Source organism: Heteronotia binoei, chromosome 21 (assembly GCF_032191835.1).
Source record: "Heteronotia binoei isolate CCM8104 ecotype False Entrance Well chromosome 21, APGP_CSIRO_Hbin_v1, whole genome shotgun sequence".
NCBI lineage: Eukaryota > Metazoa > Chordata > Lepidosauria > Squamata > Gekkonidae > Heteronotia > Heteronotia binoei.
Window position 1 is genome coordinate 175690499 of NC_083243.1, and position 15072 is coordinate 175705570.

Genomic DNA, 15072 nt, shown 5'->3' on the forward strand with positions numbered 1-15072 from the left:
GGGAGCTGATTTCTGCTAGCTGGAGATCAGCTGTAAAAGCAGGAGATCCCCAGGCCCCACCTGGAGGCTGGTAGCCCTATCTGGAGATTTGGGGGTAGAGCCAGGGAAGGACAAGGACCTCAGTGGGGTTCACTGCTGTAAATTCCATTCCCCAAGCACCCATTTTCTCTAGGGAAATTGATCTCTGGGGGCATAAATTGTAATTCTGGGGGATCTCCCACCTGGAGGCTGGCATCCCTAAGTCCCATTGGAAATTAAAGGTGCTTGGTTATAGAGGTAATACTTAAGTAGGGCTGGAGATGGACAGCTGAGACTCAGCATGGTAGCTGAGTAGAGGTCTCTGAAGATGCAGTTGGTACTGGGGTGGTGGGTCCTGAGTTTGAGAGAGATGACCCAGTCTCTCTGGATTCTTCCTGGACATGGGGTTGTGTCTTGAGGTGTCCTGACTGCTGCCTATGGGATTGGCTGTAGGTAGTGTTTCCAACCTCCAGGTGACATGTGGAGATCTCTTGTTATTGCGGTTGATCTCCAGACAACAAAGATCAGTTCCCATGGAGAAAACAACTGCTATGGAAGATGGACTTTGTGGTATTATACCCGGCTGAGGTCCCTCCCCTAACCTTGCCCTTCCCAGACTTCATCCCCCACCCCACCAAATCTTCAGGTATTTTCCAACCCAGAGCCGGCAACTCTAGCTTTAGGATCCCAGCTTCCATCTTGTCAGAGTTCCCAGAGTCCTGTCATGGGGAGGAGGAGCAAGCATCCTCATCCATTCACTTTGTTTGTTGTGAGGTCTGAATCTGGCATTGTTTATGGACAGAATTTTGAGTCAGAATAACATTTTGGAGCATATTTGTATCCGACAAAGGGAACCTTGGCTCATGGAAGCTTATATCCTGGAAATTTGTCTTGGTCTTTACGGTAGAACTGGACTCAAATTTTGTTCTGCTACTATTCCCTAAGATGCCTACGTATGTGATACAATTTTCAGAGCAGTGGGCCCATCTGGAAAGCCTGCATCCCATTCCATACAGATTTATCTTCTTCTTACAGGAGCAAACTCTGAGAGACTGGTTTAAAAACTGCAGTATTGGCACTTGCATGATGTTACCCTAACCTTCCTCAGCCGGGTCAACTCCAAAATTTGCAGCTGTTCTGCAGCAATTTTTAAAATCTTTGTAGGATTTTTTTAAGGGTTGGCGGATGATTAAATGTACATGGTGCCAGTTTAAATACAAAAGCTAGGTAGCTTCCCTAAAGGCAGTGGGAAGGGCAAGAGTGATGAAACTGATTCATGTTTATGCATGGAAAGATGTGAAAATAGCCACATTTTCATCATTCAAATCACTCTGTGAGGCAAGTTCCTTTCAAAATACCATGTGCACACTTAATGATGAAAGGTGAGCCTCAAGGTAAATTCAGGCCTGTGTGATCATGCTACCATGGAAATAAAGAACTAGTTATTGGACACAGAGTTCAGTTCTGTTCATTTCTAGCTCTTAAGTTTTCCAAGACAGCCCAGAAAGCATGCAATGCTTTTAGCTATCTCGTGTGTATGAAGGGTTGCCAAGTCCAATTCAAGAAATATCTGGGGACTTTGGGGGTAGAGCCAGGAGACATTGGGGGTAGAGCCAGGAACAAGAGTGTGACAAGCATAATTGAACTCCAAGGGAGTTCTGGCCATCACATTTAAAGGAGCAGCATGCCTTTTTAAATGTCTTCGTTCCATAGGAAATAATGAAGGATAGGGGCACTTTGGGGCTCATAGAATTGGACCCCTGGTCCAATCGTTTTGAAACATTGGGGGTATTTTGGGGAGAGGCACTAGATACTATACTGAAAATTTGGTGCATCTACCTCAAAAAACAGCTCCCCCAGAGCCCCCGAAACCTCCAGATCAATTCCCCATTATACCCTATGAGATTCGATCACATAGGGAATAATGAAGTGCTCAGCAGACGTTTCCCTTCCCCCCACCCCGTTTCTGGCAACTCTGAAGTGAGGGATTGGCCTCTCTACTCATGAGTTGCTGCCAACTTCTTCAAAGTAACACAGAGACACCATCCCAAGAAGAAGTCTTTCAATCGGAGACTGAAGCCTCCGGAGGTGGAAAGGCACATGGTTTTCTGGGGGCAGGGCTTCCCCCCGCCAGCCAGCTGACTGGGGGCAAGAAGGAGCCTGGGAAAGCGGAAGAAGCCCCGCTGGGATCTGGGGATTGGCAAGCCTATGTGTATGTGTGATAGAACAATAACTTCAAAATACAGAGCTTCAGTGCCAAGTACAGTTAAGCCTCTCCTAAGTGTGGTGCAGTGGTAAAGCTGCAGTACTGCAGTCGGAGTGTCACGTTCTCAGGGTGCAGGCAGGCAGGAGTCCAAAGCCAGTCCAAGGTCAAAGTCCAGGAAGTCAAGCAGGAGCCAAGTCACCAATGCAGAATCACGAACTGGAATCAGAAGTCAATGTCCAAAAGCCAAAAGGTCAGGGACCAGGTGCCAAAGAAATCAAGCAGGTCAAGATCAGGAAGGAGCATGGATGCAAGCCAGAGAAAAGATTTGTTGCTTTCACAAGGTTACCAGGTTCTGGGTGGGAGCTATATGGGACTCTCAATCAGCCTGCTCCTTGGGTGGCAGTGACTCTGCTAGAACTCAGGGCTGAGAGATCTGAAGCATCGACGTACCTCATGTCTTCGCTCTGAAAGTTCTATCTGGAGCCTGCCTCGAACTCTTGAGATGGGAGGAGGAGAGCTTGGAGATTGATCGTCAACAGCTAACGCTGGTGCCTGGAGAGTGATTGATGGGCCAGCTGCTGTTTGTTCAGCTGAGGAACTGGCTGGCAACTCTTCCAGGTCTGTTAACCCTTCCAGCCCTTCCTCATCAGGGCTCATGACATGGAGCCCTCTGCTCACGACCTGAGTTTGATCCCAGCAGAAGCTGGTTCAGGAGCCAGCTCCAGGCTGACTCAGCCTTCCATCCTTCCGAGGTCGGCAAAATGAGTACCCAGCTTGCTGGGGGGAAAGTGTAGATGACTGGGGAAGGTGTTGGCAAACCACCCCGTACAAAGTCTGCCATGAAAACGTGAAAGCAACGTCACCCCAGAGTCAAAAACAACTGGTGCTTGCACAGGGGACTACCTTTACCTTTTTAAGATTACAAGAAACAAAAAAGATATGCAAATGAAGCAAGCACAACTATTTGCTTAATTTATTCAGGTTGCAGGAGTTAGATCTTTTGGGAACCTTTTTAAGTGCGTGTTGTTCACAGCCTTGGGCACACCTCCCCAGCAGGAAGCCTATTTTCTCTGTATCTAAGCCTTAGAATACTTCTGTCATGCCAGTCTCATACAGGAGATATGACTTGATACTCACTCAGTGAAGGGGCCATAGGGCAGGTCTCGCTTGTCCCGGTGCTCCTTCCAGAGGGCCATGTCACTCCGGATGGGGTACTTCCCTTCCTGACGCAACAGCTGCTCTAGGACTTCAGGACTGCCAATATTAATATTATTGTAAGAGCCAAACTTGGATTTCCACATGGGACCATACAGTTGCTTGGAAATGATCTGGAACATAGAAGTAAGTAGACTTAGTCATCTTGACTGTGTCAGTAAAAACAATTAAAATTCAAAGCAAAGTCAAATCATACATATAAAACACCACACTTTCCACCTCAAACGACTCCTGCTGAGATAGTTGGATTTTCAAATCATTTGGAATATTTGGGTATTATATATTTTATTTATTTATTTATTATTATATCTTTTATTTATTTTCTGTATAATAGGATATTTGGTATGAAGATTTTATATGGCACAACAGTTCACATGGCACATTGCAGAGGGCTCTGGAATAGAGCAGAGAAGTGCTACAAGCATGAGGTTTGTGGCTTAGCAGCTAGGGGAGTTGCTGAAAACTTCTGAGTTTGTGTGAAGGGCAGAATGTGAAGGTGATTGAAGGTGATTGTTGCTGATTGATTAGGAGGGGCTGTGTTCCCCACCCTCTTTGCATAATTAAGCTGTGCCCTGCCAGAGAGCTAAAGGGCTCTTGGCCTCTGGCCTTAGCCTGGGGGCTGTGTAAGGACCAGGAACCCAGATTCCTTGTGTTCCCAATAAGGTAAGTAGACTCTCCAGACGGGGAGCCACATAAACAAACAGGGTTTAAAAGGAGACTGTATATTTTTAAAAAGCTATCATGAAGGTAGAATGCCAGCAGGGGGGTTGGGGCTTTCCAGTGTTTTGCATCAAGTGTCACATGTATGACTATCTGCCCATGGGACAGAAGTCTTGGGTGTGTGCTCGATGCAAGGAGCTCCTGGTCCTCAGGGAACGAGTTCATACCCTTGAGGCTGAGGTGACTGACCTGGAGAAGCAGAGACAGTCAGTTACGCACTTGGAGAAGACTCTCGGGGATGTGTTAGATGAGCCCTGCTCTGAACATGGCAGCCCCGTTGCTGCCAGGGAGCATGAGGGTTGAGAGGGAACAGGGCACTGGGCTGAGGATAAGGGGAATGTGCCCTCAGAAGAAACCTCTTCTTCAGTTGGTGAGCAGAAACCCTTTCGCACCAAGGAACCATCCCTGGGCAGGGAGAGGGGGGGGGTCTTGGTAGTTGGTGATTCGATCCTTAGGCAAGTAGACAGCTGGGTGGCAAAACCACGTACTGACTGTATGGTGACTTGCCTGCCTGGTGCGAAGGTAGCGGACATTACGCATGTAGTAGATAGGCTGATAGACAGTGCTGGGGAGGAGCCAGTGGTTGTGGTGCATGTTGGCACCAACAATGTGGGGAAATGCAGTCGTGGGGTCCTGGAGGAAAAATTTAGGCTGCTAGGTGGGAGACTTAAGGCTGGGACTTCCAAGGTAGCCTTCTCAGAAGTGCTACCTGTTCCACGGGCAGGGCTGGAGAGACAGGCACAAATTAGGTCTCAATGTGTGGATGAGGCGATGGTGTAAGGAGGAAGGGTTTAAGTTTGTTAGGCACTGGGATGCTTTCTGGAACAAGTGGGAGCTGTACAAAAAAGATGGTCTCCACTTGTCCCCGGATGGAACCAGGCTGCTGGCGCTTAAAATCAAAAAGGTGGTAGAGCAGTTTTTAAACTAAAACTTGGGGGAAAGCCGACAGGAGATAAAATGTCCCTGGTTCGGGAGGACTTCATCTCAAAGAGATGAAGGGTTAGCTGTTACTTTTCTACCGGGTAACGGATCAGAGTTGTCCACTGAGATGGTGGCAAACAGAATGGACTGCCTGCCAGAGTCTCGAGGTGGCAGGAGGAAGGTGGCAGGCCTAGCTTGCCTGGGAAATTATAGATGTTTGTACACAAATGCCAGAAGTGTTCAAAGTAAAATTGGTGAGTTGGAATGTTTAGTGTTGGGAGAAAACATAGACATTGTGGAATTTCAGAAACTTGGTGGAATGAGGAGAATCAGTGGGACACGGTGATTCCTGGATATGTTATATCGGAAGGGTTGGAGGTGGGGGTGGCTCTGTATGTCAGAGAGAGCATACGGTCTAGTAAGACTGAGGTCAGAGAATTAGATTCCCTTCTAGAAATGCCTTGGGTTGAAATAGAGGGCCCAAAAGGAAATTTAACTATGGGAGTTCGTTATCGCCCAACAAATCAAAAGATAGAGGACGATTATAATATGATGAAAGGCTTAAAGATAGTGGCTAGACGTAAAAACTGTGTCCTCATAGGTGATTTTAACTACCCGCAGATTGATTGGGTCAATATGTGTTCTGGTCTAGAGAAAGAGATTGAGTTTCTAGATGCTCTCAATGACTGTGCTTTGGAGCAGATGGTCTCTGAGCCTACCAGGGGCGGGGCGATCCTGGATTTGGTCCTAAGTAATGCCCAAGACTTGGTGAGAGATGTAAAAGCGATCGCATCGCTTGGGAGCAGTGACCATAATGTTATTGATTTCACCATTTGTATAAATAGAGTTGCTCCAAAAGACCAGTACAACCACGTTTAACTTTAAAAGAGGTAAATTCTCTGAGATGAGGAGGCATGTGAAGAGGAAACTGAAAGGAAAGGTAAATACAGTCAAAACCCTTGGGGAAGTTTGGAGGCTATTTAAAACTACAATCCTAGAAGCTCAGATAAAATATATACCACAAGTTAGGAAAGGTACAAACAGGTATAAGAGAAGGCCTGCATGGTTAACAAACAAAGTAATCAAAGCTGTAAAAGGTAAGAAGGACTCCTTTAAGCGGTGGAAAGCTAGTCCAAGTGAGATTAATAAATCAAATGCAGTGGCAAATCAAATGCAAGACTGTGATCAGGTAGGCAAAAAGGGAGTATGAGGAGCATATTGCAAAAAACATAAAGACCAACAATAAAAATTTCTTCAAATATATTAGAAGCAGGAAACCAGCCAGAGAGGCAGTGGGGCCCTTGGATGACCAAGGGGTCAAAGGATTACTAAAGGAGGATAGGGAAATGGCTGAGAAGATGAATGCATTTTTTGCCTCCGTCTTCACTGTGGAAGATAAGTGTTTGCCTGCTCCAGAACATCTTATATTGGAAGGGGTGTTGAAAGACCTGAGTTAGATTGAGGTGACAAGAGAGGAGGTTTTACAACTGATAGACGAATTAAAAACTAATAAGTCACCAGGTCCGGATGGAATATATCCAAGAGTTCTGAAAGAACTCAAAGTTGAACTTGTGGATCTTCTGACAAAAATATGTAATCTTTCATTGAAATCTGCCTCCATTCCTGAGGACTGGAAGGTAGCAAATGTCACCCGCATCTTTAAAAAGGGTTCCAGAAAAGATCTGGGAAACTACAGGCCAGTCAGTCTGACTTCAATACTGAGAAAGTTGGTAGAAACCATTATCAAGGACAGAACGAGTAGGCACATTGATGAACATGAGTTATTGAGGAAGACTCAGCATGGGTTCTGTAAGGGAAGATCTTGCCTCACTAACCTGTTACATTTCTTTGAGGGGGTGAACAAACGTGTACAAAGGAGATCCGATAGATATTGTTTACCTTGACTTCCAGAAAGCTTTTGATAAAGTTCCTCACCAAAGGCTCCTTAGAAGGCTCGAGGGTCATGGAGTAAAAGGACAGGTCCTCTTGTGGAACAAAAACTGGCTAAATAATAGGAAGCAGAGAGTGAGTATTAATGGGCAGTCTTCACAGTGGAGGATGGTAAGAAGTGGAGTGCCGCAGGGCTCGGTACTAGGTCCCATGCTCTTTAACTTGTTCATAAATGATTTGGAGTTGAGGGTAAATGATTTGGAGTTGAGAGTAAGCAGTGAAGTGGCCAAGTTTGCAGATGACACTAAATTGTTCAGGGTGGTGAGAACCAGAGAGGATTGTGAGGAACTCCAAAGGGATCTGTCGAGGCTGAGTGAGTGGGCGTCAATGTGGTAGATGAGGTTCAATGTGGCCAAGTGCAAAGTAATGCACATTGGGGCCAAAAATCCCAGCTACAAATGCAAGTTGATGGGGTGTGAACTGGCAGAGACTAGCCAAGAGAGAGATCTTGTGGTCGTGGTAGATAACTCACTGAAAATGTCAAGGCAGTGTGCGATTGCAATAAAAGGCCAACACCATGCTGGGAATTATTAGGAAGGGAATTGAAAACAAATCAGCCAGTATCATAGTGCCCCTGCATAAATCGATGGTGCGGTCTCATTTGGAATACTGTGTGCAATTCTGGTCACTGCACCTCAAAAAGGATATCATAGCATTGGAAAAAGTGCAGAAAAGGGCAACTAGAATGATTAACAGTTTGGAACACTTTCCTTATGAAGAAAGGTTAAAACGCTTGGGGCTCTTTATCTTGGAGAAACGTCGACTGCGGGGTGACATGATAGAGGTTTACAAGATTATGCATGGGATGGAGAAGGTAGAGAAAGAAGTCCTTTTCTCCCTTTCTCACAATACAAGAACTCGTGGGCATTCAATGAAATTGCTGAGCAGTCGGGTTAGAACGGATAAAAGGAGGTACTTCTTCACCCAAAGGGTGATTAATATGTGGAATTCACTGCCGCAGGAGGTGGTGGCAGCTAGAAGCATAGCCAGCTTCAAGAGGGGGTTAGATAAAAATATGGAGCAGAGGTCCATCAGTGGCTATTAGCCACAGTGTGTGTATATGTGTGTGTGTGTATATATAGAAAAATAATTTTTTTGGCCACTGTGTGACACAAAGTGTTGGACTGGATGGGCCATTGGCCTGATCCAACATGGCTTCTGTTATGTTCTTATATTCTTCCCTAACTTGTCCTTTAAGACTTGGGAAGTTCAATGCCCAGGTTGACACCGCATCTAGCAGAGCAGGCAGGCTCTCTGAGGGCGCATTCGGTGGCCGGTACACCACCCAGATAGCCAAACTCTCCTCAGCTTCGCATACCAGGCCGGCACATTCAATGCCAGTGATGTTTGGGGCAGGGAGCGCCCTGAAAGAAAAAGATTCACGAATGAGCATTGCAACCCCTCCCCCCGCCTGGTTCTCTGGGATTGGTAAAGGACTGAGAACCCGAGTGGGGTAAGCTGATTCAGGGCAACAGTCTGCCCCCCCTCCGAATCCAGGTCTCCATCACACATTCCAGGTCTATCTGCTGCTTTACAAAATAATCTCATAGAGTATAGGTCATATTATTAATAGACCTGGCATTGATCAACACCAATGTCGAAGCCGAGGTCATCCTAGCCCCACAACCGACATGCCTTGGGATGGGACATAGGTGGGAAGAGGTCCGAGCATTCTCATATCTCTGACCTCTTCCAAATCTCTGTGACCTAGTCCCACAGCCATTACTCCACTGCCTCCAATGACCAGGATCCCTGACCCAATCATGGCCTCCCTCCCACACTGCTATTGGGCCACACTGGTCCACCTAGTCTGTGCCCAACCACAATATCACTTCACAGTTTCTTAAGGCTAATACTGAACCCACTAATTAAATAATCCAATTTCTACAAATAAATTGATCCCAACTACTGATTGTGATCTTTAATAGCCAATTAATACAAACATTTCTGAATCAAAGAAACCCTCCCTTAATCCAATTGATTCAGCCCTTCCCAACTTAATTAATTTAAACTCAATCTGCTAATTAATCTATGGAGTAGCAATTAAATGGTCTCAATTTAGGTGAAGAATTCAGTTCCCCTTAATTAATCAAACCCCCTCCTCAATCCTATTTAATTAATTAAATTTAATCAGTCAACTAAGCCGCTCCTTCAATCCTAGTTAATCAATTAAATTTAACCACTTAGCTACGTCCCTCCCTCCCACAGTCCTATAAGTTTAAACAGCAATGCTAATTAAACGAAAATAACCAATAAATCAACGGCTCAGTAATTAATATTTAAACTAACTAGAATAATAGACTTTCACCAGAATACAGTATAAAGTGCCAAGTTCAGAGAATGCCAGCTACTCATGAGAGAGAAACCTGTAATGTACCAAAAATGAAAAGCCGGCTCTCAGAAAACCTGGTTACATGGACTCTATATTGCACACTGAAAGAATTTCACAATGTTATAACATTTAGTTTGGAGACAAGTCTATTCCAGACTAGGAGTAATTATCGAGGATTAACAACCTGGCCTTAATATTGCTGGATATCTCACCTGCTTTGCTGATCTAACTAGGTAACAAGCGTTTGCTTCAACTCTCTGTATGTATGCTACTTTCAATCACAGTTGCTAACAGTCCCTTGTAAATTATCTACTCTTCCAAGTAGTTTCTCAGTTAAATTTACATGAGAGCAGGGCTTTTTTTTCTGGGGGAACACAGTGGAATGAAGTTCCAGAACCTCTTTGCAGAAACAAAATTCTCAACAAATCTTTAGAAGTTCATGAGGGACACCTGTGTGTTCTCCTTCATTTCCCTCTTGAGAGTTCCAGTACCTCTTTTTCCAGAAAGAAAGCCCTGAATGAGAGATGTCGCCTCCCTTTCGCAGTGGGGGCTAGAACTGATCTGTGTTCCTTGTTACCCCATTTGGAGGACAAAGAAGGCTTTGTGTTCTCCAACAGTCTTGCCAAAAGTAGGTAAAGAACAGAATCAAACCTACTGAATCTTAAGTGTTCTCCGACCTCCACAGCTCTCATCCTTCCCTGCACACCCTGTTACTGCATATGCTCAGAACACACTAGATACATCCGTGTGAACAGGGGCCCTTTTACCAAACCCAAAACTCCCATTTAACCATCTTACTAATGTCTTTTGTTACTATTACAACATTTGAGAGAAGCACGATTTGAAAATCTATGAAGAAAACATGGCTGATTTGCAAACTTTTCTAAGAGGCATTAGTTCTGATTTAGACCAATTTATAAAATATCTCAATAAATGTCCAAATGTGCACATGAAGTTTCATCCATATGCAATAACGCATCTGCAGCAGATAAGGAGATTTTGCACACCTCCGGCTCTGCTTTGAGTCTGTTAATACTTGAGTCTTGTCTACTACCACAAGCCAAGCATTGGACAAGCTGTACCTTTTAAAAGCAAGCAATGCTAAATTCCCAGGCTTTGCTGGGAACTGGCAGATTTCCTAAGGGGAAGCTCTGAAGAAACATTTTGTGAAAAACAAAAGCCTTTGTTTATTGCATCCCGCCAGTTTTGCTGCTGGCTGGGTTCATAAGAATTCCTTGAAATCCAAATGTGCATTTGCTTTGTCATTACAGTTATAGCCACGGGGATGTATGAGTTTTAATGCTCTACTTAGAGACTTGTAGATTCTTTTATAAACCTTGCAAATAGCTACTGAGAACATCCAAACAGATCCTTGCTATCCTGTTTCTTATATTTGCTAGCTGAATCCCACAGTGCCCCCACCTCAACATCTTGGCGTAACCATTTTCCATATAATTCCTTGGGACTGCAAAACATGACCTGTCAAAGTAGATAAAATCATGTTGGTCCATAGAAGAATCCCAACACAGAAGCTGTGTAATACATTTTATTAAGGTCACAAAACTGCAATCTGTGTTTGTTTATTTTGGTTGGTCAAAATGCATAACAGGGCTTCCATTCATGTTCTCTTGTCTGATCCACCCTGCAAGGTAGCTCAGTATTATTACCCCACATTGCACATCGTAGGAGGAGGCCCTAAGGCTGAGGAGAATGGATTGCCGAGGGCACCTCGAATGTTCAGACAGAAACACAATTTGAAGGGGGTCTTATTTCTCATCCAGCTGTGTTTGAACCTTCTGGCTCCTTTTGATTTAAAGGTTGGACAATTCTTCCCAGGTCAGTTCAGCACAATATAGCGACCTGCTGCTTTCTTATAAAGTTCATTCCCTGTCTATTGCCCCTTCAAGATACTAATGAAATACTTAGCCAAAGCATCTCCTTGCTCCGAGTAGCACTTGCTGGTAAGAAAAAAAAGTCTTTTTCTTCTCCAGTCTTTCTACTGTTTGCTGAGCGCTCACACCCTACATGGATGGTAACTAGACCATGCCTAGTATTGACTCAGGGTTCTAGTTCCGATTCAGATCCCTCTCATCAGTCACTCTGTAGATAGATAGCACTTTCCCTCTTGCAGAAGAACTCGGTCTCTTTCAATTATGGCGTCACATCAAACTCTTCCAAGTCTTTTATCGTAATTACTTTCATATTTGTTTTAGGCCCCCCAAAAGGAGCAATATCTCACAACATAGTGCCAGCATGTGCCCTAACCACAGCTTTGCCATGGACACAGCCAAAGACCAGCTTGTTGTGATTTTATTACTGATGCTGAGTGCCCTTCCTGGGAGGGGGGAGCTCATAGTGACCTGTGTTCAGTTCTGTTCCATTCAGGGTTTTTTTTTTTTGTTTACAAGCAGACAATTTTGCCTTGGGTAGTGTTCCAGAAGACCTTCCAGAGCATCAGAGGGTTTAACAAGGCATCATTTGTAAGCACAGCTGGATCAGAGATACCCAGTGCCAAGGAGTGGGAGACACTATCATAGACTGGAGAAAACCATTTTCTAGGATTGCATGCTGAAAAGTCCAATAGTCTGCTTGGAAATGTTTGGCACCTATCAAGGAGCCAGGAGTGTGGCTCTCCCACTGGTGGCCCACCAAGCACAGTTCTTCTTTACCTAGGATCTCCCATCAAGAACTTTACTTGAGCTTCTGGAGGAAGAATAACCCACCCGCCACACCAGAGCTGGGCCTGTATCCTTTTGCTCTCCCTTCCACCTTCTGTTCAGCCTACCAAGAGTGCTGATGAGAAGTGGGGCTTCATTTGATCAGGCTGCATCTCAGGGACCCCACAGCCTTTAGGAAGATGAATACTGGTGCATCAAAGTGCCTAGCCTACCAGCACATGCAGAGTGCCTTCCTCTTTACCAGAGTCAGCAGAACCTTGTCTGGCCTGCATTGCCCAGGCTAACCCAATCTCATCAGACCTATGAAGCTAAGCAGAGTTGGCCCTGGGCAGTATTTGGATGGGAGAGCACCAGGGAATACCAGGGTTGCTACCCCAAGGCAGTCAACTGTGAACCACCTCTGAATGTCTCTTGCCTTGAAAACCCCATGGGGTCATCCTCAAGCAGATGTGATTTGACAGCAACAAAGAACAAAGCACAAGCTCCCCAAACAGAGATGCTTTTTGAGAGGAGGACACCTGTCATATGAGGCTGCCTTATATTGAATCAGACTTTTGGTCCATCAAAGTCAGTACTGTCTACTCAGACTGGCAGCGGCTCTCACGCCTATTTGCCTGGACCCTTTTTAGTTGGAGATGCCCGGGATTGAACCTGGGACCTTCTGCTTCCCAAGCAGATGCTCTACCACTGAGCCACCGTCCCTCCACTGCTCTCCAGGGTCCCAAGCTGAGGTTTTTCACGCCTATTTGCCTGGACCCTTTTTAGTTGGAGATGCCGGGGATTGAACCTGGGACCTTCTGCTTACCAAACAGATGCTCTACCACTGAGCCACCGTCCCTCCCCTGTTCTCCAGATTCTCAAGCTGAGGTTTTTCACGCCTATTTGCCTGGACCCTTTTTAGTTGGAGATGCCAGGGATTGAACCTGGGACCTTCTGCTTCCCAAGCAGATGCTCTACCACTGAGCCACCGTCCCTCCACTGCTCTCCAGATTCTCAAGCTGAGGTTTTTCACGCCTATTTGCCTGGACCCTTTTTAGTTGGAGATGCCGGGGATTGAACCTGAGACCTTCTGCTTACCAAACAGATGCTCTACCACTGAGCCACCGTCCCTCCCCTGTTCTCCAGATTCTCAAGCTGAGGTTTTTCACGCCTATTTGCCTGGACCCTTTTTAGTTGGAGATGCCGGGGATTGAACCTGGGACCTTCTGCTTACCAAACAGATGCTCTACCACTGAGCCACCGTCCCTCCCCTGTTCTCCAGATTCTCAAGCTGAGGTTTTTCACGCCTATTTGCCTGGACCCTTTTTAGTTGGAGATGCCGGGGATTGAACCTGGGACCTTCTGCTTACCAAACAGATGCTCTACCACTGAGCCACCGTCCCTCCCCTGTTCTCCAGATTCTCAAGCTGAGGTTTTTCACGCCTATTTGCCTGGACCCTTTTTAGTTGGAGATGCCGGGGATTGAACCTGGGACCTTCTGCTTACCAAACAGATGCTCTACCACTGAGCCACCGTCCCTCCCCTGTTCTCCAGATTCTCAAGCTGAGGTTTTTCACGCCTATTTGCCTGGACCCTTTTTAGTTGGAGATGCCAGGGATTGAACCTGGGACCTTCTGCTTACCAAACAGATGCTCTACCACTGAGCCACCGTCCCTCCCCTGTTCTCCAGATTCTCAAGCTGAGGTTTTTCACGCCTATTTGCCTGGACCCTTTTTAGTTGGAGATGCCAGGGATTGAACCTGGGACCTTCTGCTTCCCAAGCAGATGCTCTACCACTGAGCCACCTCTCCTGCTCTCCAGGGTCTCAAGCTGAGGTTTTTCACGCCTATTTGCCTGGACCCTTTTTAGTTGGAGATGCCGGGGATTGAACCTGGGACCTTCTGCTTCCCAAGCAGATGCTCTAGCAGATGCTCTACCACTGAGCCACCGTCCAGTCCCTCAATATTACTATCCAGCTACTCAGGTAAGTGGCGTGACTTCCAGGCAGGCAGGCGTGAACCCCATTATCAAAAGCATCCACCCAGGGATGCCACCAGAGCTCACCAAGCACAACCTCCCTCTGCTGAAGCAGCTCCTTCCTCGGCCTAAGCGCTGGTCTCGCTCATTCCAGCAGGGTGGCAAATCTGTCTGCAAAAAGGGAGCCTGACTTCTCCCTGCTGCTTTCCTGGATTATTTATAACTGTAAACGAGGGGGGGGGGTGCCTGTGTTCAACTCAGGACCCCAGAGGCGCAAGGCGACAACTTTTCCTTTCTGAACCAGCGCGCTCTGTGGAGGAGGTGCCTGTCGAATCCCACCCCCCTCCCGCCGCCTGATCCCTGCAGAGCCCATCTCCTCGCTGCCTGCCGTCGCATCCACAGGCGAGCGAGCGCCTCCCACCTGTAGGCGGTGCGTGTGCAGCAAGTAGCCCCTCGCCAAGAGCCAGTAGAGGGAGCCGAGCAGCCCCGGTCCCGGCAGCTCCTCCGGCCGCTTGAGCCGCTCCTCGCCCTCGCTGGCGGATGACGCCACCTGAGCCGCGCTGGCTGTGCGCCTGCAAGCCCGATCCGGGCGGCAGGGGGCTCCCAGACGGCCGCGCAGCAGCCTCCCGGCCAAGCCACCCAACTTCGCCATGGCGAGCCTCGCCTGCTTGCCGGGCTCTCTGAGCCGCCTGACGCGGAAGCACCAAAGCAAGCCCGGGCGGAGCTGAACGGCGGCCCCGAGCAGGGGGCGGACCCGAGGCGGCTGCTGCCTTTAACCGGCTGGGAGCGGTGACCGCCCTTCTAGCGCGTACTTTCCCCCCTGTTCTGTTTTGCTATAATGGCTTTCAAGAAAGGAAAAGATGAAATAGTATGGGAGGACTTGCAGGTTGTCTACTTATAATAGTTCCTGTAACATTAGGTATCTTCCCTTAATTAATAAACTGTTTTGTTGTTTTTTTTATTGCATTTGCGGGATTGCAGGCCTTTGAGGTTTCAATAGGATCTATTTCGACAGCCAGTGCGGTTAGGGAAAGTGCCAGGGCTGGGAGAGCAGGTTCAAACCCCCACTCTCCCTT

General features: G+C 46.8%; 1 protein-coding gene and 1 non-coding gene across 2 annotated transcripts in view; both read right to left on the minus strand.

The window, feature by feature from the left end:
* LOC132588972 (sterol 26-hydroxylase, mitochondrial-like) overlaps positions 1 to 14648 on the minus strand; it is a 35009-nt gene extending 20361 nt beyond the window's left edge. Inside the window, exons 1-2 of the mRNA XM_060261470.1 lie at positions 14418 to 14648; positions 3362 to 3552 (exon numbers count right to left, since the gene is read on the minus strand). Coding sequence (XP_060117453.1) covers positions 3362 to 3552; positions 14418 to 14648 — 422 coding nt within the window. The remainder of the gene's footprint in view (positions 1 to 3361; positions 3553 to 14417) is intronic.
* TRNAP-GGG (transfer RNA proline (anticodon GGG)) lies at positions 13759 to 13830 on the minus strand. Its single transcript has one exon. It is a non-coding gene; the product is annotated as a tRNA-Pro (tRNA).
* Positions 14649 to 15072: the final 424 nt, after the last annotated feature.